Genomic DNA, 25,611 nt, shown 5'->3' on the forward strand with positions numbered 1-25,611 from the left:
AATACCATTAGCCTCCATGGAAACTAGTAGACTATAATTGATACTCTATAATATCATTTTTGCAAGAAATATCCAGCTGTAAACAAAGAAGATGGAAAAGACAGACCATGACTGTAGTTTTTTTTATATATTAGGCTATATTAAGTTTTTGGAAATATTTTATGTGACGGAACCGGACCCCGACTGCACTAGGGTATTTCCGTTAGACTTCCGCTTCCCTGTTCGAACACAGATCCACGGACACCACCGCTGACCATACAAGAGGAGACCGCACCAGACTTGGAAGGATTCCAGGAGATAGACTGCTTTATTTTAACATAGATACAAGATATATGCACAGGGCGGGAAAATATACCCAGTAACAGGAAACACATCAGCAGGCCGTCCCATCAGGGGGAAAGGCTGCCGGAAACACCCCCCACCAAGCCAGTACAAACACATATATCCCATAATAGTTTGCTCCCAAGCAAGACACACAATAGAACAATGGGATACACCATGGGGTTTATTTACTAAAGCTGGAGAGTCCAAAATCAGACTCCCTTCTGCATAGAAACCAATCAGCTTCCAGGTTTCATTGCCAAATCTTCATTGAACAAGCTGAGGTTAGAAGCTGATTGGTTTCTATGCAGAAGGGAGTCTGATTTTGGACTCTCCAGCTTTAGTAAATAAACACCATGTGGCAGTAGACAATACACAAACCCATACATCCCATAATAGTTTGCTCCCAAGCAAGACACACAATAGAACAATGGGATGCAGCAGCATGGCAGTGAAAAATGAACACCCCCCCACCCCAATATTAGAACATTCCACCCTGTACCCCTAACAGGCACAGGGTGACTTACACATAATAGGGATATGGGGAGCTGAGCAGGGGTCCCCCCACCCCAGGGGTGGACTGACCATTTGGAAACTCGGACACTGCCCGAGGGCCCAGGGTCAGTAGGGGGCCCCATGAGATGCCCCTGGTAGCTTTTTCATAAGCTTTTTTGAGTTTGGGCAAGGACACAGGAGCCCCATGATCCCCTATTGCCCGGGGGCCCCATGATTTGTCAGTCCGCCCCTGCCCCACCCCCAAAAGTCACTCCCGTCACATTTTATAATAATAATTTTTAAAAATCTCACATATTTAAGCCCTACCTCTTTCCATTTACCTTTTACCAAGCTCTGGTAGAATATGCTATTAGAGATTTAGGCGCCTTTTCCAGTGATATTTTGGGGACGTTGAAGAGAAGAGAAAATTAAAGTACTGTATACTGTACTTATACCATACCTGTACTGTTGCTATTCTGCATGTTGGTTTATCAAAACTGCTGTTAAATCCACCGCAGCTTCTTAATGGGCCCCAACTATAGCTGGCAGAAGAACATCCTAAATGACTGCAACTATCAGGCCATTCCAGCAGCCCCTACTCATTACTAATTTAACAAGTGCCTAGGCCTAGCATAGTCCCCAGTAAAGCACCGTGGCAGTATAGTCCCCTGAACACAGTTAATTAGGTTACATTATTGCTCATTGCTGCATTTTGGTGAACTTGTTACTGTTTACGCTGATCTGGTGCAAAGTCTCATCTTAGACGCAGTGCTTGCTTCTGATCACACTGTATGCCAAAATGTGCTATTATTGTTGTCAATTCATCTTTATGTAGAATGTGACCTGAATCTCAGCAGTCCCGTGTGAAAATCAGAGAGCCTAGCTTCTCTTCCTTTAGGGAGTTTATGTATCTTTGTCCTCTTGGTTCAAGCCATTGCCTGAACATGTTTCCTGATCATTTCGGAGATTTGTATGTCTGTTAACTGATTGTCAAAATTCAATAAAAACTATTAAGACTGACAAGCAGAGGGGCAATCTAACAATTAAGAAATTCTATTTCTCTAATAGGATAGACTCCAACCTATCCTTCCAGCCCCAAGTCCAATCGCTAACAAACTCATGCAGACTCCACCTCCGCAACATGCAGACTCCGCCTCCGCAACATGCAGACTCCACCTCCGCAACATGCAGACTCCACCTCCGCAACATCGCCAAAATCCGCACGTTCCTAACCCCAGAAACCACTAAACAGCTCATCCACTCCCTCATCATATCACGACTCGACTACTGCAACTCCCTCCTCACTGGCCTTCCACGCCGCTGGCTATCCCCGCTTCAGTCCATCCTGAATACGGCGGCCAGACTCATTCACCTTTCCAACCGCTCCGTTTCTGCCACCCCCCCTCTGCCAATCCCTCCACTGGCCTCCACTCAGTGTCCTCCACCCCCCTCTGCCAATCCCTCCACTGGCCTCCATTCAGTGTCCTCCACCCCCCTCTGCCAATCCCTCCACTGGCCTCCATTCAGTGTCCTCCACCCCCCTCTGCCAATCCCTCCACTGGCCTCCACTCAGTGTCTTCCACCCCTCTCTGCCAATCCCTCCACTGGCCTCCACTCAGTGTCCTCCATCCCTCTCTGCCAATCCCTCCACTGGCCTCCACTCAGTGTCCTCCACCCCTCTCTGCCAATCCCTCCACTGACCTCCATTCAGTGTCCTCCACCCCCCTCTGCCAATCCCTCCACTGGCCTCCACTCAGTGTCCCCCACCCCCCTCTTCCAATCCCTCCACTGGCTTCCAATTGCCCAACGGATAAAATTCAAACTGCTAACACTGACGTACAAAGCTGTCCACCATACTGCCCCAAATTACATCACTGACCTAATATCCAAGTACCACCCAACACACGCTCTCCGCTCCTCACAAGACCTCCTTCTCTCTAGTTCCCTGATCTCCTCCTCCCATGCCCGCCTCCAGGACTTCTCTAGGGCATCACCGATCCTCTGGAACTCCCTACCCCAATCCATTAGACTATCACCCACTCTCCTCTCCTTTAGGCGCACCCTGAAAACCCATCTCTTCAGGGAAGCCTACCCCACCCTCTGCTAACTGCCGATCTCCTCCAACTCTTCCTACCACTCCATCCCCCACAGCTTTTCCTCCTGTATCACTATCCCCTCCCTCCTAGATTGTAAGCTCCGAGGAGCAGGGCCCTCGAAACCCTCGTGTATCTCACTGTATTGTTACTGTACTGTCTCATGTATTGTCCACCATTGTAATGTACAGCACTGAGCGAACTGTTGGCACTATATAAATACTGTATAATAATAATATTTATGGTGGAATCCTTTATACATACAGCATATGAAACAACCCAAATCTGACATATCGCTTGAAGGATGTAATGTAATGTTTTCATTTTTTTAAGTTGAAATAATAAAGTTTTAATAAAGTTAAAATAAAACAATTTGTGTAAACAATTACATAGCATGTTTTATCCTTTAAATATTGGATATTCATGATCCATTGGCAGATTGTATTTCTCTGCGGTGGGTAGGACCCTGCAGCCCTCACTGCCAGTGCTTGAATTGTCAGATAGGGTGACAATATACAGTATCAGGTCTACCCCCTCCTGCCCTAGACACGGCTATCCTCCACCCCCTGCGCCCTCATCATCTATAACTCTCACCTCCTGCCTGGTGAAATGTGACCAGCGCGGCTCTTTCATCCGATAACATCTCCACATCTTCTACACTCCCTCCTTCGTTCCTTGCACTCTCGAAGTGACAAGCGACCATGTCCTCCGGGGTATTGGGGGGGATCCCCTCCACTCGGACACTTCTGAATTCTTCCAGACTCCTCGCTGTTATTTTATGCTGTATCACTCTTGGGCTACCGGAGAATTTTCCAATGAAATCTGCAATATCTGTGAATGGAGAAATCACATCCCAGTGAATAAGTAGATACACGTATATTCTCCTTCCCAGCCCAGCCTGGCAATACGGCCCCGCTGGTATTTACTGAAGGATCGCAGCTAAATAATTGATCAGGTCTGGACTAATAACATACACCCAATGCATATTCCTGGCCATTATTTTAAAAAAACAAACATATTTGATACATTTCTGCAATGCATACGCACTACAACATGTTTTAGGCTTTTAAAAATGGAAGAATCAAAAAATAGCTGCTGATCTGCCAGAAATCCAGTGAGCTCTTAACTTCCTGTAGTCGCTCCGCTTCTCTGAAATCCCAAACAGTCCCCAGCTCCTCCCCGTTCACAAAACATCTCCGCCTACCATCATCTTCATAGCATAAGGATGTGGGCTCTCTAGTCCAGCACAGAAGAAATGGGCATGGCTGACAACACTACTGCCACGGTCAGGGGTCAGGTTCGAAGACCAGTAACCATAGCAGTAGAGAAGCTCCCACCAACCAGCTGGATGAGTACACAAGCAGGTCATCCTGGTGGATGACACGGGCTTACCCAAGGTGCGGGGTCTAAGCACTATACGGTATTCACCAGAGATCCTGATGGTGGAGATGGGTTTTGGCTGCATATTAGTACCAGGTCACAGTCCTCGGGATTGCCCCACCAGGAGGTGGGCAAGCCGGGGTCCAGTAGCCGATACAGTATAACAGGTAGGGATCAAGCAGAAGCATAGTCAGTAAACAAGCCAAAGGTTGGTAACAAGTGGTTGCAGGTTGGGATTAAGTTGAAGCCTAGTCAAAAAACAAGCCACAAGTCAGTAACAAGTGGTTGCAGGTTGGGATCAAGTGGAAGCTTAGTTCAGTAACAAGCCAAAGGTCGGTAAAAAGTGGTTGCAGGTTGGGATCAAGAGGAAGCTTAGTTCAGGAACAAGCCAAAGGTCGGTAAAAAGTGGTTGCAGGTTTGGATCAAGTGGAAACTTAGTTTAGGAACAAGCCAGAGGTCGGTAACAAGTGGTTGCAGGTTTGGATCAAGTGGAAACTTAGTTTAGGAACAAGCCAGAGGTCGGTAACAAGTGGTTGCAGGTTGGGATCAAGTTGAAGCCTAGTCAAAAAAACAAGCCAAAAGTCAGTAACAAGTGGTTGCAGGTTGGGATCAAGAGGAAGCTTAGTTCAGTAACAAGCCAAAGGTCGGTAAAAAGTGGTTGCAGGTTGGGATCAAGAGGAAGCTTAGTTCAGGAACAAGCCAAAGGTCGGTAACAAGTGGTTGCAGGTTGGGATCAAGTCGAAGCGTAGTCAATAAACAAGCCAAAAGTCAGTAACAAGTGGTTGCAGGTTGGGATCAAGCGAAAGCTTAGTTCAGGAACAAGCCAAAGATCGGTAATGAGTGGTAGCAAAGAGACGGACAGCCGGAGTGACAAGAATGAGATATTGGCTGAAAAGAGCACAATAATTTGGCAAACAGCAAGTGCAAAGGCATGGCTAAAATAGGAAGTTCATGGGAGGAGCAAATGATACAAGGTTCAAGAGAAACAAGACACAAGCTAAGGTTATCTTAGGAATCAGGCAGGGCACTAGGCAGGGCCATAGCAGTAGAGAGACTCCCACCAACCAGCTGGATAAGTATACAAAAAGGTCATCCCAGTGGATGGCACGGGCTCACCCAAGGTGCGGGGTCTAAGCACTAACCGGTATTCACCAGAGCTCCTGATGGTAGAGATGGGTTTTGCTGCATGTTAGTACCAGGTCACAGTCCTCAGGATTGCACCAGAAGGTGAGCAAGCCAGGGTCCAGTAGCAGATAAAGCAGGCAGGGATCAAGCAGAAGTGCAGTCAGTAAACAAGCCAAAGGTCAGTAACAACTGGTTGCAGGTTGGGATCAAGTGGAAGCTTAGTTCAGGAACAAGCCAAGAATCAGTAACGGGTGGTAGCAAAGAGACGGACAGCAGGAGTGACAAGAACAAGATATTGGCTGGAGAGAGCACAATAATCTGGCAAACAGCAAGTGCAAAGGCATGGCTAAAATAGGAAGTTCATGGGAGGAGCCAATGGAGCAAGGTTCAAGAGAAACAAGACACAAGCTAAGGTTCTCTAAGGAATCAGGCAGGGCACTAGCCAACATCTTAGGTGGCTCAGCAAGAAGAGATACTACCAAACACAGCAGAGGCTGCAGGTTCATATCTGGGTCCTGACAACTACTTAGAGGATTTCTGGAAGATCAAGTGGTATATACAGCTTCTTTTTTTTTAAGGACGCAAAACATGAGACAATATGAATGTATTGCAGAGATGTACTTAGGTTTTTTTTTTTCAATTTTGCTCATTTACTCCATCCAGCCTGAAATAAAATAGTTGTTATCCGAAGCCTTTCGAGATGCCATTACTGGACCAGATGGACACCATAAAACGGTTCTGGATTAAAGCCACTAAACTCCCAGCTATATCCAAGCATGCTGCCTGCCTGGTTTGGCACATGGCTCCAAAAGCAACTGTCATGGACACCTTGACAAGACTGACTAGTGTGTTAAAGAAACAGTGACCAGTTCACAGGAGGGTCCTTCTCCAAACATTGGACCTGCAAATCCTCTCACATCAAGTCACGCTTAATAATGTGAAATGTGGAAGATAAATATTTCTTCAGCCCATACCAACCAATCACATGTCATCTACTCTATAATCACCACTGAGAAGATAAAACATGGAATCTGATTCGTTGTTATGGACAGTAGCATCATGTTTGTTCATAAATCATCATCTTTGTTGAGTGTCTGACCTATATCGCATGTGAAAGTTATGACGGCAGATTGGATCTCCGGAATATCCTCTATGTAAAATTCCTTGTTCTTGGAATTCTCACAGATATTGTCCACCAGGAGGTTTAATATCTCTTGAGTGTAGATGGCCGGGATGTTCTCAATCAGAACCTTGGAGGAGGAACAGCTAGGTGACACCTCTTCTTTCCCCGGAGTTGGTTGTTCTGTGAGTGAAAATGGGAAAGAATTATAAAACTGTTAAAACTAAAGACCTACTATTACTAAATCCCCATCCAATGTATTTCCAAACATCCGTATTTAACTTCCCCATGTTCAGGGCTGGGACAAGGACTGCCCTGGGCACAGCAGAGCAAGGGGTCGGAGAATGGGCACAAAGCAGTAAACCCATTACACAGCATGTGTTATCAGTAGGGGAGGGGGCGCAGTTCTGCAGCCTTGCCCTAGGTGCTAGATCAGGGGTGGGCAAACTTTTTGACTTGAGGGCCGCAATGGGTTCATATATTGGACCCGGGGGTCGGACCAAGAGTAGATGAATGATGTGTATGTGTCATCCATAGTAAGTGTAGTAATATTCCCCCATAGTAAGCATAGTAATTAATCCCCCATATAGTAATTCATCCCCCATAGTAATTCATCCCCCATATAGTAATTCATCCCCCATATAGTAATTCATCCCCCATAGTAATTCATCCCCCATATAGTAATTCATCCCCCATAGTAATTCATCCCCCATATAGTAATTCATCCCCCATATAGTAATTCATCCCCCATATAGTAATTCATCCCCCATAGTAATTCATCCCCCATATAGTAATTCATCCCCCATAGTAATTCATCCCCCATATAGTAATTCATCCCCCATAGTAATTCATCCCCCATATAGTAATTCATCCCCCATATAGTAATTCATCCCCCCTATAGTAATTCATCCCCCCTATAGTAATTCATCCCCCCTATAGTAATTCATCCCCCCTATAGTAATTCATCCCCCATAGTAATTCATCCCCCATAGTAATTCATCCCCCATATAGTAATTCATCCCCCTATAGTAATTCATCCCCCCTATAGTAATTCATCCCCCATAGTAATTCATCCCCCTATAGTAATTCATCCCCCATATAGTAATTCATTCCCCATATTAATTCATCCCCCATATTAATTCATCCCTCATATAGTAATTCATCCCCCATATAGTAATTCATCCCCCATAGTAATTCATCCCCCATATAGTAATTCATCCCCCATATAGTAATTCATCCCTCATATAGTAATTCATCCCCCATATAGTAATTCATCCCCCATATAGTAATTCATCCCTCATATAGTATTTCATCCCCCACAGTACTATTCCCCCCCAAGTAGTAAGCCAAGTCCCCCCTGTGTCAATTCACTTACCTTTGCTCCGCGCGTTCCTCTCGCCGTGTTCCCGCGCTGTTCCGGTCTTCAGGGCGGACTGTGAGAGGAGCCTAGCTCCCCTCACGTTCCTCACGCTGCACCGCCTACACACATCCTGACAGCCGATGTTTGCCACGCTCCGTGGGCCGGATTAAAAGGTCCGCCGGGCCGTATACAGCCCGCGGGCCGTAGTTTGCCCATTGCTGTGCTAGATGAACATGTTCCGGTACCACCTGTGATGTACATATAAAGCAATGGATAACGTCCTCCTTCAAGCAGAACATACTCAGCTCTGTCCTTGTCCCCTGAGAACATCTGGCAGACACTTTGTAGCCCCTGTTGATCATTTTTTGCTTTAAACTTTCTGTAAATACATTTTCTGCCCACTTTGGTTTACGTAGACGGCCCATAAATTTTGCCCACTGTTGCTTTAAATTTGCAGATATAGAAGGGCACCATAACCAATGATAATTAGGGATGACTTGAGTGAATTTGGAAATAATTATAAACTGATTTAGTTTGAATCATTGAAATGCTTAAAAAATTTGCTTGAAAAAAAACTCTACTGTTTTTATCTTTATTTAGAGTATGTGTTTCTTTTTTGGGAATGGGGGAGGAAGGGTTGGAGTGCTTTTTTGGGTAGTTTATCAGTTCAAATTCCTTCGTATTCAGACTCAGACCACCTCCAAACCTGCCTATTCAGACCTTAAATCAGGCCCAGTTCCTGCACCCCAATTGCCTCTTCAGACCTCAGAACAGCCCAAATTCTTGCCTTCTCCAACCTCAAATCAGCCACAATTTCTGCACCTTCAGACCTCAGTTCAATGTAAAGTTCCTGCACCTTCACACCTCAGTTCAACCCCAAGTTCCTGCACCTTCAGACCTTAAATTAGTCCCAATTCCTGCACATTCAGACCTCAGTTCAACCCCAGGTTCCTGCACCTGCAGACCTCACATCAGGCCCAATTGCTGCACCTTCAGACCTCAGTTCAGCCCCAAGTTCCTGCACCTTCAGACCTCAAATCAGCCCCAAGTTCCTGCACCTTCAAACCTCAAATCAGCCCCAATTAAAGCACCTTCAGACCTCAATTCAACCCCAAGTTCCTGAAAATTCAGACCTCAAATCAGTCCGATTCCTGCACCTTCAGACCTCAGTTCAACCCCTAGTTCCTGCACTTTCAGACCTCAAATCAGCCCAAAATCCTGCACATTCAGACCTCAGTTCAACCCCAAGTTCCTGCACCTTCAGACCTCAAATCAGCCCAAATTCCTACACCTTACCTCATCAGATCAGTCCCAAATCATGACCTCTCATAGCTCACCTTTTTTATAACTTTCATGCCTCTTCAGACCTAAGATTATCCCCAATTTCTGCACCTTCACACCTCAGAACAGCCTCAATACCTTTGATTTCATTCCTCAGATGAGCCTCAGTTCCTGTCTCTTCAGAACTCAGACCAGCGCCCATTCATGCATCTTCAGACCTCAACTCAGCCCCAATTCTTGCACATTCACAACTGTGATCAAGACCAATCCTTGCACTTTCACACTACAGATGAGCCCCAATTCCTGACTCTTCAGTCTTCAAATCAGCCCCAATTTATGCACCTTCACACCTCAGATCAGCCCAAGTCATGCACCTTCATAACTCAAATCAGCCCCAATTCCTTTACCTTCCCACCGCAGATCAGTGCCTTTTCAGATCTCAGCTCAGCCCCAATGCCTGCTCATTCAGACCTTGGATCAGCCCAAATTCCTGTCTCCTCAGATCTCAGATCAGTCTCTTCACATATCAGCCCAAATTCCTGCCTCCTCAGATCTCAGATCAGTCTCTTCACACCTAGATCAGCCCCTATTCTTGCCTCTTCAAAGCTAAGACCAGCCCCAGTGCCTGCACATTTAAGATCTCAGATCATCCCCAAATGCCACCTCTGCAGACCTTAAATTCCTGCACCTTTGAATGTCAGTTCAGCCCCATTTCATATACCTTAACACCTCAGATCATCTCCATTTTCTGTACCACCATTGATCAGCTGCAAATCATGATTCTTTAAACCTCAGATCAGCCCAAATCCCAGTCTCTTCAGTTTTCAAATCAGTCCCAATGCTTGCACCTGCAGACCTCAGTTCAGCCCCAATTCAAGCACATTTATACCTCAGACCAGGCCTGAAACCTGTACCTTCACACCTCAGATCAGCTGCAGTTCTTGCATCTTCACCCCTCAGACCAGCCCCAATGTCTGCCTCTTCAGACTTCAATTCCTGTACCTTCAAATGTCAGTTCATGCCCAGTTTCTGCACCTTCCTACCTCATATCATCTCTAATTCCTGCACCTTCAGATCTCAGTTCAGCCACAGTTCCCTTACCTTTAGACCTCAGATAAGCCCTAAATAATGTACCTTCAGACCTCAGTTGGGCACCAATTCATGCACCTTCATGTCTCAAATCAGCCTGACTTCCTGCACCTTTAGACCTCAGAGCCCCAATTCTTGTACATTCCCATCAAAAATCAGCCTCAATTCCTGCTTTTTCAGAACTCAGATCAGCTTCAGTTCCTGCCTCCTTGACTTCAGATCAGCTCCAAATCCTGTACCTTCACACCTCAAATCAACCCTGATTCCTGCCTCTTAAAACTTCACCAAAGCCCATAGCCCCAATGTCTGCATATTCAGATCTCAGATCAGCCTCAATTCCTTCCCCTTCACAACTCCGATCAGCCCCAATTCCTGCCTCTTTAGACCTCAGATTAGCCCCACAGATTACACATTCAGACCACAAATAATCCCCAATTTCCTCAGTTCACACCCAATTCCTCAGACTTCAGAACAAGAATCAGCACCAATATATGCACTTTCACACATATAAGCCCCAATTCATGAACCTTCATATCTCAAATCAGCCTCAATTCCTGCACCTTCAGATCTTAGTTCAGTCCCAATTCCTGTACTTTCCCACAGCAGTTTAGCCCCAAGTTCTGCCTCTTCAGACCTCGGATCAGCCCCAATTCCTCCCTCTTCAGACTTCAGATCAGCCCCTATTCCTGTACCTTCACAGCTCAGATCAGCCCCTATTCCTGCACCTTCACAGCTCAGATCAGCCCCTATTCCTGCACCTTCAGTGGTGCTGGAGGACCAAAACCTGAATGTTAGTGATTTCAGGGACATAGCTTGGCCACAGAATGGCGGTCCAGGTTTCGTTATTGACAGCCTCGTGAGCTGCCAATTACACTCTTTGGCACTGGTGATTCCACAGTTGCTAACCCTTTCTGTAGACACCTCCCTGTGAGACTTATTTGTTGCAGGTAACTCCCCAGGATACTCTACATTGTTCACTTACCTGAGAGTTTCTGGCTCTTTTCTGACCCACAAACCTGCAAAAAGAAAAAAAACACAATCATTACTTCTGTGGGGATAAATTTTACTTCCCAAATCTGGAGCTTTTTTGGGGGTCAGTATATATTATTAAACATTAAGAATGTTGGATTCCACAGCCCATCCACTGAGGGCCTTATGTATGACGTGTCTAACCAAGGAACCCCGGGTTTTCCTTGAATTGCCTTTTTATTGTATTTGTTGTTCGGTCGGGTTAGATATGTGAAACTGTTGTTGTTAGGACACAAACACAGCTTGTCTTTTCAACAGACACATCAAAGTTGGGGTTCTACAAGCTCATAGACATGAAGCCACATATCTGTATTATGGCCATTTGGCTCTGTAAACACATATAGGAAAGGAAGTGTTTGTTTGTCTTCTCATCATAGTAATGTCGCACTCTTAGTTAGCAAGGGGGAGCTAGCTGATTATTTTTTTTGTTAGAGAGACTTAGCAGCAGCCTGGTTAATAGTCAGCTGGGTCAAATTTGGGTCAGGGCTGAGAGGCCCTGCAGATCAGTTATTTCATACCTTCCCCTGCTCTAGAATTTTGGAGAAGATTCTAGAAGCAGTGGGTGAGGGTGAGGAAAGGTTGGTCTGCATACTCAAGGGACTCTGGCCAATCCCTAAGCAGGAGGCTTGGCATAGGACCAGAGTAGCCTTTACGTATGACTGAGCCTGCTCAGTAGCAGGAGAGTTCTGGTGAAAGATGTGAGGAAGGCTGAGACGCAGGAGTCTGGGAGGGGACACAGTGGGAAGGGGTCTACCTACAGGCTGGTCCTTGGACAGGAGGATCGCTCAGCCTCACTGGCCCCCATAGTGAGGACCACTAGTGGAGCCAGGAAAGGAGCCAGCCCAGCAGAAGACCTGAAGGCAGCCACCTACCCACACCAGCTCACAGGAGTGAGTAATCCTACACCCCCTAGGGCAGTTAAGGGGAAAAGAGCACTCTGGTGGGAAACCTGAATAGCTCCTTATCCGGCACTGTTTCATCTTAAAGTGGCAGGTACTGGATCCCCTTGCTCAGGGATTCCCTCAGGAAGCTGGATAGAAGAGGACTTTCTGGGGTGGTATACCAGGAGAGGCTGGAGAGCTCTCCAAGAAGAGAAATTCTTCTATGGACTTGTACATAGTTACTGAGGAGTTTGTCCTCAGTTATAGTTTCCTTGGGAATCCCATACACCCCTTACCCCATCCAAGTTCAATTCCCCTAAAAAAACATAAAAAGCCAAGCTCAAGGACTGTTTAGTGTTTCCTGGATGCAAGCTGAAGTGCAATTCTGTGTGTTGCCCGGCTGTACAGGGCTATAGGGGGACCCAAATCTTTTGTGACTCCTAGCGGGGTGGTGCTGCAGTAAAATAAATGAGGACTTCATCTTTGAGAAAATTATTCTGAAAGTCATTTGCTCCAACATCTTTCAGTTGCTCCCACACATTGGAGAATCTGTTCTCCTGCCAACTAAAACACTGAATATCTCTTCACCTCAGTTCTTAATTAACCAGCTGTTAGTATATCTGGGTTGGAAGTCACAATTCTACTGTCTGGCTGTTAGAGATCCGGGTGTGACCAGAAATGTGTGGACTGACACAGGGAAGTAGTAGGCTTCAGGAACACAGGCGTAATCAGGCTGGAGAGGTGGAATGGTCAGGCAGGCCGTAAGATACTGTCAGGCACCGCCCAGCGGGATCTCTAGTGACCCACAGAACAGGATTCCCCAGGGCGTGGAGTCTAAGCCCTAGCCTGCCTTTTCACCAGAGCCCCTGATGGTGGGGATGGACTTGGCGCAGGACTGAGACCAGGTCACGGCCCCTGAGTGCATCCAACTGTGGTGGAGGGGTCCGCCGAGGGTATGTACCGGGGGAAAGCCTGATGTGAAGGGGCTGGCAGGTTTGGACAGTAGTGACTGGATCCGTGCGGGATGGATGGATCGTCTGGGTAGCGTCAGGCGTAGTCAGGCAGGCCAGGTCAGCAACGTGCGGGCAGTGAGGTACCGGAGGAGCAGGCAGAGAATAGTCAGGGTCACAAGCCGGGTTCAGTAATTCACGGGCAGCGCGGTACAGAGGATCAGGCAGAAGGATGGTCAGGCAAGCCAGGGGTTCAACAGGAGACGGTCAGCAGAGGTCAGGATCAAAGCAGGGTCAGTAACTAGGCAGGAACACAGGATACCAGGTACAGGGGCTCATGGGAAACATACACCAAGGCACTAACTGCAGGTCTGGCCATTCCTTAAATACACTTCCTGCAATCAGCTTCAGGTGTTGGCTGACTGCAGGAGTGAGTCTGGTTGCTGAGAGCACCCGCTGGCCAGCCCTGGTACTGCAGCCCACACGGCAGGTGAGTCCCACCACCAGTGGTGAATCCATTCCTGACACTGGCCTAGATTCTACTCATCTGTATACAGATAAAGCAGCATTTACATTGTGTGACAGTGCCATGTCCTCCTGTAACAGTGTGAGACGGGTTACGTGTCACCTTGGATTCTCATCCATATAGGATCCAGGATGTGTGTTTGGTACAAAGGAAACTAGTTGTTCACTCTTTCTGGGATCAAAAAATCCCGAAGCTTCGCAGAGACTAGGGAGGGATAAAGCCTCCAATCCCGGGCAGGGGCATATTTACCACAAGGCAAACAAGGCATTTGCCAAGGGTGGCATTTTTCAGGAGGGAAGCTCCGCCCCCCAGAAGAAGGAATGGAAGAAGGGAGATGCTTGGCATTGGACCAGGTGGGATCTGAGAGAGGCTGTGGGCTGCTTCATGGTGTATGCAGAGCCCGACTCTCGTTCCTGGGGATGTCCAGAACTGTGAAGGTGAGTGTCCTTCTCTCTCTTGTCGAAGAAAGTGGGGGTGGCTGATGTATGGGGGGGTAGTGGTAGTGGAAGGCTCTCTCGAGTAAAGCAGCAGGGGAATTATTGATCAATGTCAGGCTGTCTCCACGAGAGGGGTGGGGTGGGGTTGTGTTGGTCTGTGTCAGACTCTCTTTGTGGCTGGGGGGGGGCAGTTGATTTTTGTGTTGTCTAAGGCAGCACAAAATCTAAATACATCACTGCTACTGGGTCCACGTTTTGCAGACAACCATCACCTTGATTGGGCAGCTGTGCATTTGGTACTGGCAATGGTTCAGAATTCCACCTTCCCCAAGAGTGTGTGTGGCTTCAATGGAGCAGCTTGTTGGTCTGGAACCAAGATGTTGCAATTTACTGGTGTGTTTGGGGTCGTTGTCTTGTTGGAACACCCATTTCAAGGGCATTTCCTCTTCAGCATAAGGCAGCATGACCTCTTCAAGTATTCTGATGGATTCAAACTGATCCATGATCCCTGGTATGCGATAAATAGGCCCAACACCGTAGTATGAGAAACATCCCCATATCATGATGCTTGCACCACCATGCTTCACGGTCCTCACAGTGTACTGTGGCTTGAATTCAGTGTTTGGGGGTCGTCTGACAAACTGTCTCCGCCCACTAGACCCAAAAAGAACAATCTTACTTTCATCAGTCCACAAAATGTTGCGCCATTTCTCTTTAGGCCAGTCAATGTGCTCTTTGGCAGATTGTAACCTCTTCAGCACACGTCTTTTTCCCAACAGTGGGACTTTGCGGGGACTTCTTGCAGATAGCTTGGCTTCACATCGGCGTCTTCTAATTTTAACAGTCCTCACAGGGAACGTCACACCTTCTTTCATCTTCCTGGAGCTGATTGTTGGCTGAGTCCTCGCAGGGAACGTCACACCTTCTTTCATCTTCCTGGAGCTGATTGTTGGCTGAGTCCGCCCCATTTTGGCTATTCTTCTATCCATTCCAATGGTAGTTTTTCGCTTTCTTCCGCGTCTTTCAGGTTTTGGTTGCCATTTTAAAGCATTTGCCATCATTTTAGCTGAGCAGCCGATCATTTTCTGCACTTCTTTATATGTTTTCCCCTCCAATCAACTTTGTAATCAAGGTACGCTGTTCTTCTGAACAATGTCTGGAACGACCCATTTTCCTCAGAATGTCAGAGAGAAATGCACTGTAACCAGCATGTCCAACATTTGCTGCCTTCCTTCCTTAAATAAGGGCAATAATTGCCACCTGTTTATCAAAGAATGAATGACGTCACTAATAGAACTCCACACGGCTATTATTGTGAACACGCCCCTTTCAATGAGTGATTCAATGACACAGAATCAGCAGCATGCATGTCATGACTGTTGGGTCTGTTGGATTTCTATGACTATACTACACCTGCTAGGAAATTATCTGCCATGTAGAGATATCATTTCTACCAAAAACAGAGATTGATCCGGTTAGTGATGTCTGACTGCTAGTATTTTTAACACAACTGTATATATGGAGGCTGTTAGCACAGAGCTTGGAGGTTATGTGAACATCGGCAGAGACTCTCCACAAAGACTGAAAACCTCTACAACCCGGTGAGACCCTCCCCCATTCTCTGTACCCAACACTTACCCCAGCTTTGTTCTGTGGGGGTGGGGAGGTCGTTGTACTCTGTGTGTCTTCCGGTAATCGGACTTCCAGCTGTAATGTCGTTCCATCTGGTAATTTCAGTTCATGATCCTTCCTCTGCAGAACCCGATCTCGTGCTGCGATAGAGAAGATTCACAGATATTGTATATTGGACCATCCAGACAGTCCTGTCCTTCCTATATTCCTCTGAGTTCTGTCCCCGAAAAAAGGGAAACATCAGCATTCAGAATCACTTTTTACACATCATAAATTTTCCTAATTGTTGACAGATGGATGCAGCATTTTTGTTTTTTAATAGCATTAATTTGTATGGTTTTGTTTGTTCGACATAAATAAAAGGAACATTCCTAACTCACCCACAACTTATGGCTACCTATCCAGGACAACCAACCTCATATTTCTACCACCATAGGACACCCTTCTTCCTCCCAGCCCCATATAGATACCTACCCAAGACATCCTTTCCCTTACCAACCCCATATAGCTGCCCACTCAAGACACCCCTCCCACATAGCTACCTCTCCAAGAGACCCATCCCCCTCCCAGCCTCACCTACATACCTACCCAAGACACCCTTTACCCTCCTAACCCCATATCGCTAACTACCCAAGACACTCTTGCCCCTCCCAAACCCACATAGCTGCACACCCAAGACACCCCACCCCAGCATTAAATACTCAGGGCCCCTCTACCTCCTTGGTCTACCTAGCTACCTACCCAAGAAATCCCTTATCCCAACATCCCCACATAACTACCTAATACCTAAAATGCCCCACCTAACTACCTACCCAAGACAACCTTCCTCCTTCCAACTCCACATAGCTACCTATCCAAAACATACCTCTCTCTCCAACATAGCTATATACCCAAGACACCCCTTCTCCCCCCATTTCCACATAGCTACCTATCCAACACACCCCTCCCCTTTCCTGCCCCACATAGCTACCTATCTCTTTGATATAGAAAACTATGTTGATATGGATTGTAGAGGGATGGACACAAGGTTTTTCTTTTTTATTAGTGACAGTTTTTATGGTTTAGTCTTTGACAAAAATTCAAAGAACATTGCTAGCTCACCTACAACCAGCCCCATAGCAACCTACCCAAGACACCCTTTCCCCAACCAACCCCACATAGTTGTCCACTCAAAACACATCATCCTCTTCTACATAGCTAACTACCAAAAAACACCCACCTAACTGACCCTCCAAATCCCACATAGTTTCCACCCAAGACACCCCTCCCAGACTGACGAAGCTACCTACCCAAGTCCCCCCCTTGCTCCACCTAGATACCTAATGGATAACGGAACCAGACCCCACTTGGGTATTTCCGTTAGACTCCAGCTTCCCCTGTCCGAACACAAATCCATGGACCACACCCTTGACATCCCTCAGGAAATAGACAGCACCCGACTCTTCTTAAAACAGGAAGTCAGCTCCTTTATTTTTACACAAACAACAAGTTATATACACAGGGCGGGGATATACAACCAGGAACAGGAAACACATCATCAGCCCGCCCCATCAGTGGGAAGGGCTACAGGAAACACATCATCAGCCCGCCCCATAAGTGGGAAGGGCTACAGGAAACACATCATCAGCCCACCCCATCAGTGGGAAGGGCTACAGCACATGGCAAAGGACAATGGACAGCCATGTGGCCGAGAACAAAGGACAACACACCAATACACAATACTAGGACATTCCCATTCACACCCTGTACCCCTTAACAGGCACAGGGTGAATTAAACATAATGAGGGGAACATGATGTGACACAGAGGTCCCCTCACCCCCAAAAGTCACTCCATCACACTACCCAAAAACCCCTTTCCCTCCCAGCCCCACATTGCTACCTAATACCTAGGACATTCCTCCTTCCCCCTCCCAGCTCCATGTAGCTAACTACCCAAGATACCCTTCCCCCTTCCAACCCCATATAAATACCTACCCAATGCAACTCCCACTTCCACATAGCTATATACTCAAGATGCCCCTTATCCTTCCACATAGCTTCCTACCCAGGACACCTCCCTCCCTCCTAGCCCCAAATAGCTATTTACCCAAGCCACTTTTCTCCGCCCCTCAAAACCCTACCTAACTATTCTCCCAAGACACCCATCTCCCCCCAGCTCCACCTACCCAAGACACCCTTCCCCCTCCCAACTCCACCTAGATGCCTACCAAGGACAACTCCCCACTCCTAACCATCCCCGGTACAATATTACAGGTAAAATGATTTACACCTAAAGTTTCAGTCTAATACAGTTTTTGTTATGGATCCTGAGAAGCAGCAGTCATAGACAGGCTGATATTTCCCAGAATGACAGCAGGGTAGGTATGTGCCTGTCCTTTGTTTCATGAGGCTCTCATACATGTAACAACAATGACTTTACTTATGCATTTACAGTATGTAGCCCCTCTACCCCCCCCCCCCAAGCAAATGACACCATCCAGGGGTATATGGAGAGCTGACATTCAATTCTCAGGGGGGAATTCTGGCCTGAAAATGTGGGATGGTGAATAATTGGGTGCCAGTCACTGGATAAAAACAGAGAATAGCTTCATTACAGTCCAGAAGGAAAAGGGAAAAGGTGCTTTGAATTGAAGTAGAACTCCGGCACTACATAAACTTTGGAGTAGGAAAGAGCCTTTCACTCCGATATTAACACTAGTATCTTCAGGAGAGTCCACCAGCTTTACCTAGGGCTCCCATCCTGGCAAACACTCATTAGAAGCAGCTTTACGACCCCTTCACATGCTGCCTTCCCCAAAGAAGGCTAACTCAGGGCTCATTCCATATAGGCCTCCTCCAGCAGACAGGCCTACAGAGAGCACCTTTATAGCATACACCCTCCCCAGACCAGAGCCTGAGGTAAAGAGAGTTTGCATCAGCTCATCCCATGTATTTATACCCTAGCCCAGTACGCACCGCTGTCACAGGTATCTCCTGGGGAGAACTGACAGTCAGGCTGCACTTTGGGGTAACTGGGAAAGACAAACCTAAAAAGTAACCCTGGCTGGTTACAGAAATGCAGGCTGAAGTTAAGAGGCACTCTTGCATATGGCAGGGTGGCTACAATTAGAAATACAACACAAATGAGATTCATGAGTGGTGGAACCTGGTGAGATTCCCAATGGTGTCATCTGCTCATACAATGTACATTCATCCTTTTCTTTGACCTATAAGAAATGATCAGCCCCAGTGTCAGAGACATTTTTGTAATGTAGCGCCATCTAGGTTTAGCTAGATAGGGTTTGTTTTTTGTGAGTCAGAGGCTTGCTAGAAGCCTGGGATGAGTCAACCCAGGAGTGAGGTAGTGAGGTCACCTCAGGACTAGCTGGGAGGCTGTACAGGTCAGGGCTTCTGGAGCCCTACCACCATTCCAGAAACTGCTGGAACTTTCTGGAATGGGGGGTGGGAGGCCCAGATTTGCATGTTTGAGGGAACTTGGCCAATCCTCAGGCAGGAGTCCAGGTATAATGGCCAAGAGAAACCCTTAAAAATGGCAGAGCCTGTGGAGTCGAGTGGAATATGGACTGAGAGAAGTTGCTGGAAAGTGGAGCCTGGGAAGTGGCCCCAGGAAGGGGAGCCTAACTATAGGATGTTTGCTGGACAGAAGTATCTCCACTGTGCTAAAGTCTTCTAGAGAGGACAACCTGTCGGACGAGAAAAAGCCAGCCCAACATAAGGCCTGAAAGCAGCTACAACCCACCAAGCTGATGATAATGGATCCTCCTGCGCTTCTATGGACAGTTCCCCCTCCTAGTGAGTAAGCTGCTGACACTCCAACCAATACCCTAATCAGTGTAAAAATCTGTATAAATTAGTGTAGCGCTTTAAAAAATGCCATAAATATACTATAAAAATATAAAATGAAAATGTGAATGTGACCAGTGCTGTAATCTTCACAGTGCTCTTATGCCACTAATAGCACTAAAACATAAACAAAACCAACAATATCGGAATATAAAGTATAAAATATAAAATGAATGTGACAAGTGCTGTGGTCTTCTCAGTGCTCTAATACCACTGGGTGAGAAATGAGACCTTAAATCAAAAAATAAAAGTGATAGTGTCACTCCAAACAATAAATAGATCAATAAATAGCAAGTGACGGTGCCACTTCAACTTCATTCAATGTCCAATTTTCTCATTGACATTCATCTATTCGAAGTGTTCTTGATAACCATGCATAGTGTGTATAGATAGTGCCACACGTGAACCAACACACTTCTTATCCACTTTGGCTGAAATGCCTGCTCACCTCCTTCCTGCGACCCCAAGGGGCCCACAAGCCTTTAGGATCACCCTGGATCCTCAAGATTCCTGGTATTGGCACCTTCCTGATATTCCTCCTATCAGGTCTCCTCCACTCCTTCACTGCTATGCCTCCCAGGTTCCTCACCACCGGTTGTCTGCAAGCTCTCTCTCACAAAGACAGTGAGTGGAAAAACAGATCCTCCATTGTGTAGTATTTCCAATCAGTAGGGTTTATTCATAGATAGTAATAACAGGTGACTTACATTCGGTTGTACAGTCTCAGTGTGTTCCTCTCAGGGTAAACTGCAACCTCTTAATAGTGACTTCCTGATAACCAGGAAGCCCTACCACCATTCCAGAAACTGCTGGAACTTTCTGGAATGGGGGGTGGGAGGCCCAGATTTGCATGTTTGAGGGAACTTGGCCAATCCTCAGGCAGGAGTCCAGGTATAATGGCCAAGAGAAACCCTTAAAAATGGCAGAGCCTGTGGAGTCGAGTGGAATATGGACTGAGAGAAGTTGCTGGAAAGTGGAGCCTGGGAAGTGGCCCCAGGAAGGGGAGCCTAACTATAGGATGTTTGCTGGACAGAAGTATCTCCACTGTGCTAAAGTCTTCTAGAGAGGACAACCTGTCGGACGAGAAAAAGCCAGCCCAACATAAGGCCTGAAAGCAGCTACAACCCACCAAGCTGACAGGACAGGACAATGTGAGTACTCCTACACCCCTTGGGCCAGATAACGGGAAAGGGCGGTCAGGTGCAATACCCAACCAGTTCTCAACCTGGACTACCTAAGTGCAGATCTTTGAATCCCTTGCCCAGGGATACCCTCAAGACAGCAGGGCTGAAGAGGAGGATTCATCTGTGGTCTGAGGAGATACACCAGAGGGGACATCAGTGCTCCTTAAAGATACAGTTGCTAATTTTTAGTCCACATTTTTTGTTTTTCATAAATATGGATGTGATCTGACAACATCAGTGTGTGACTTCTTGCTTTCCAGCTGAATTTGTGGAGCATGGTTGGACTGTCTTTGATTGGTGCCTGGAGTTCTTCAATCAGTGATATCTCTCTACAGAATTAACTCTGTCATTGTCAGACCTACACAAGATTCCGTTTGCTTGCTATTGATTCCTGCACATAATAACTGTCACTTTAAAATATGAATTCTTTATTGAATATGAATTTTCTGAATTGTCCAGGACTCATATGAATGCCCACTAAGAAAAAATAGATGAAAGATGTGAAAGGCCTGGGGCAGTGATAATAATGGAGGATTTTAACTACAATGAAATGGACTGGAGTCATGGCACTGCAGAAACAGTAAAAGCGTGGAAATTTATAAATATATTACAAGACAATATTATGGCAAAGTTTATAGAAGCCCCAACTGTAAATGATGCTCTTCTGGACCTGGTCATGTCAAACCATGCAGAGCTTATTACCAACGTTCATATTAAAGAACATCTGGGAAGCAGTGACCATAACATGATTTCAATTACTCTATGCTTTAAAACACAAACACAAACTGGAAAGATATAAAGGTTTCACTTTAAGAGAGCAAAGATGAGAGCTGCTCTGCAAGACTTAGACTGCGATGGAATGTTGTCATTAAAGAACACAGAACAGACATGGGAAATCTTCTGAAGGACTGTATCCAAACACACTGCAAAATATATCCCCATGAGCAACACATATAAAAGGCTAAAATAAAGCATATGTGGCTTTAAATAACAGGAAAAAAGCTTTTTTAAAAATATAAAAATGAAGAAACGCCATCATCATGTAAAAGTTACATATAAAATAACAGAAGGTGTAAAAAGAAAATCAAGGCCAAAACAATTCAAAACCAATAAGACATACAGAATACATAAGGGGGGATATGATCTCCATGTATAATACATAAGGGGGGATATGATCTCCATGTATAATACATAAGGGGGGATATGATCTTCATGTATAATACATAAGGGGGGATATGATCTCCATGTATAATACATAAGGGGGGATATGATCTCCATGTATAATACATAAGGGGGGATATGATCTCCATGTATAATACATAAGGGGGGATATGATCTCCATGTATAATACATAAGGGGGGATATGATCTCCATGTATAATACATAAGGGGGATATGATCTCCATGTATAATACATAAGGGGGGATATGATCTCCATGTATAATACATAAGGGGGATATGATCACCATGTATAATACATAAGGGGGGATATGATCTCCATGTATAATACATAAGGGGGGATATGATCACCATGTATAATACATAAGGGGGGATATGATCTCCATGTATAATACATAAGGGGGATATGATCTCCATGTATAATACATACGGGGGGATATGATCACCATGTATAATACATAAGGGGGGATATGATCTCCATGTATAATACATAAGGGGGATATGATCTCCATGTATAATACATAAGGGGGGGATATGATCTCCATGTATAATACATAAGGGGGGATATGATCTCCATGTATAATACATAAGGGGGGGATATGATCTCCATGTATAATACATAAGGGGGGATATGATCTCCATGTATAATACATAAGGGGGGATATGATCTCCATGTATAATACATAAGGGGGGGATATGATCTCCATGTATAACACATAAGGGGGGATATGATCTCCATGTATAATACATAAGGGGGGATATGATCTCCATGTATAATACATAAGGGGGGATATGATCTCCATGTATAATACATAAGGGGGGATATGATCTCCATGTATAATACATAAGGGGGGATATGATCTCCATGTATAACACATAAGGGGGGATATGATCTCCATGTATAATACATAAGGGGGGATATGATCTCCATGTATAACACATAAGGGGGGATATGATCTCCATGTATAATACATAAGGGGGGGATATGATCTCCATGTATAATACATAAGGGGGATATGATCTCCATGTATTATACATAAGGGGGGATATGATCTCCATGTATAATACATAAGGGGGGGATATGATCTCCATGTATAATACATAAGGGGGATATGATCACCATGTATAATACATAAGGGGGGATATGATCTCCATATATAATACATAAGGGGGGATATGATCTCCATGTATAATACATAAGGGGGGGATATGATCTCCATGTATAATACATAAGGGGGGGATATGATATCCATGTATAATACATAAGGGGGGATATGATCTCCATGTATAATAAATAAGGGGGGAATATGATCTCCATGCATAATACATAAGAGGGGATATGATCTCCATGTATAATACATAAGGGGGGGATATGATCTCCATGTATAATACATAAGGGGGGATATGATCTCCATGTAGAATACATAAGGGGGGATATGATCTCCATGTATAATACATAAGGGGGGAATATGATCTCCATGCATAATACATAAGAGGGGATATGATCTCCATGTATAATACATAAGGGGGATATGATCTCCATGTATAATACATAAGGGGGGGATATGATCTCCATGTATAATACATAAGGGGGGATATGATCTCCATGTATAATACATAAGGGGGGATATGATCTCCATGTATAATACATAAGGGGGGATATGATCTCCATGTATAATACATAAGGGGGGATATGATCTCCATGTATAATACATAAGGGGGGATATGATCTCCATGTATAATACATAAGGGGGATATGATCTCCATGTATAATACATAAGGGGGGATATGATCTCCATGTATAATACATAAGGGGGGATATGATCTCCATGTATAATACATAAGGGGGGATATGATCTCCATGTATAATACATAAGGGGGGATATGATCTCCATGTATAATACATAAGGGGGGATATGATCTCCATGTAGAATACATAAGGGGGGATATGATCTCCATGTATAATACATAAGGGGGGAATATGATCTCCATGTATAATACATAAGGGGGATATGATCTCTATGTATAATACATAAGGGGGGATATGATCTCCATGTATAATACATAAGGGGGGGGGATATGATCAAAGATCATAGTCTCCTCCTTGTAGTGTATGAGGACCCCCCCCCAGTACCTACCTTCCTCCTCCTTGAAGTATATGGTGACGTATCCCCGGCTGCAGTCGGTGTCTCGGATCTCACATTCTCCTCCATTAGATTTGCTTCTCTTCTGGAAATACAGCAGAAGTTTATTTTTCAGTTTCTTCAGCCTCTGGGGGCCACCATCCCACTGGAGGGACACGGGGTAAGGGTACTGGGGGTCCCCCATTCCTCTGGCAGTGAAGGTTCGGCTGGCAATATGAAGGTTTATGAGTCATACATCGCGTGTTCAGGATGTGAAAATGGCTCAGAGCTCTTTACTTTCTCTTTCAGTTCTCAATTGCAGAATGAGATATCTTCTCCTATTTGGAGAAAGGCGCTCCGCACACATCTCTCCGCACACGCAGCTCTCCGCACACGCAGCTCTCCGCACACGCAGCTCTCCACACACACAGCTCTCCGCGCACACACAGCTCTCCGCACACACAGCTCTCCGCGCACACGCAGCTCTCCGCACACACAGCTCTCCGCGCACACGCAGCTCTCCGCACACGCAGCTCTCCGCACACGCAGCTCTACGCACACGCAGCTCTACGCACACACAGCTCTCCGCACACACACAGCTCTCCGCACACGCAGCTCTCCGCACACGCAGCTCTCCGCACACGCAGCTCTCCGCACACACACAGCTCTCCGCACACACACAGCTCTCCGCACACACACAGCTCTCCTCACACACAGCTCTCCACACACGCAGCTCTCCGCACACACACAGCTCTCCGCACACACAGCTCTCCGCACACACACAGCTCTCCTCACACACAGCTCTCCGCACACACAGCTCTCCTCACACACACAGCTCTCCACACACGCAGCTCTCCGCACACGCAGCTCTCCACACACACAGCTCTCCGCACACGCAGCTCTCCGCACACACAGCCCTCCGCACACACACAGCTCTCCTCACACACAGCTCTCCGCACACACACAGCTCTCCGCACACGCAGCTCTCCGCACACACAGCTCTCCGCACACACAGCTCTCCGCACACACGCAGCTCTCCGCGTACACGCAGCTCTCCGCGCACACGCAGCTCTCCGCACACGCAGCTCTCCGCACACGCAGCTCTCCGCACACACACAGCTCTCCGCACACACAGCTCTCCGCACACACAGCTCTCCGCACACACACAGCTCTCCGCACACACACAGCTCTCCGCACACATCTCTCCGCACACGCAGCTCTCCGCACACGCAGCTCTCCGCACACGCAGCTCTCCGCACACACAGCTCTCCGCACACACACAGCTCTCCGCACACACAGCTCTCCGCACACACACAGCTCTCCGCACACACAGCTCTCCGCACACGCAGCTCTCCGCACACGCAGCTCTCCGCACACACACAGCTCTCCGCACACACACAGCTCTCCGCACACACACAGCTCTCCGCACACACACAGCTCTCCGCACACGCAGCTCTCCACACACACACAGCTCTCCGCACACACAGCTCTCCGCGCACACAGCTCTCCGCGCACACAGCTCTCCGCGCACACAGCTCTCCGCGCACACACAGCTCTCCGCAC

The 25,611-nt window shown here is 46.4% G+C and overlaps 1 protein-coding gene across 1 annotated transcript; it reads right to left on the reverse strand.

Annotated features, from left to right (window-relative positions):
• Positions 1-53: 53 nt before the first annotated feature.
• On the reverse strand, positions 54-24,253 carry LOC149434656 (protein mono-ADP-ribosyltransferase PARP14-like). Its single transcript, XM_089663555.1, has 7 exons — positions 24,064-24,253; positions 18,676-18,819; positions 15,726-15,877; positions 11,247-11,280; positions 6,514-6,717; positions 3,504-3,740; positions 54-76 (listed from the first exon to the last, which is right to left on the reverse strand). Exons 1-7 carry the CDS (start codon positions 24,251-24,253, stop codon positions 54-56), a joined length of 984 nt encoding a protein of 327 aa, XP_089519681.1.
• Between the last annotated feature and the right edge of the window lie 1,358 nt (positions 24,254-25,611).

The sequence above is a fragment of the Staurois parvus genome, unplaced genomic scaffold (genome assembly GCF_062004578.1).
Source record: "Staurois parvus isolate SC_StPar_1 unplaced genomic scaffold, SC_StPar_1.0 ptg001719l, whole genome shotgun sequence".
Classification (NCBI taxonomy): Eukaryota; Metazoa; Chordata; class Amphibia; order Anura; family Ranidae; genus Staurois; species Staurois parvus.

Bases quoted from the DNA above. Each gene is read 5' to 3' on its own strand.
- LOC149434656 (XM_089663555.1), bottom strand. From the start codon at position 24,253: ATGGGGGACCCCCAGTACCCTTACCCCGTGTCCCTCCAGTGGGATGGT. The intron at 18,820-24,063 runs GTAGGTACTGGG...TTCTAATTGTAG, and splicing joins ATACTTCAAGGAGGAGGAAG to CCACCCTGCCATATGCAAGA. The intron at 6,718-11,246 runs GTAAGTGAACAA...TTTCACTCACAG, and splicing joins AAAGAGCCAGAAACTCTCAG to AACAACCAACTCCGGGGAAA.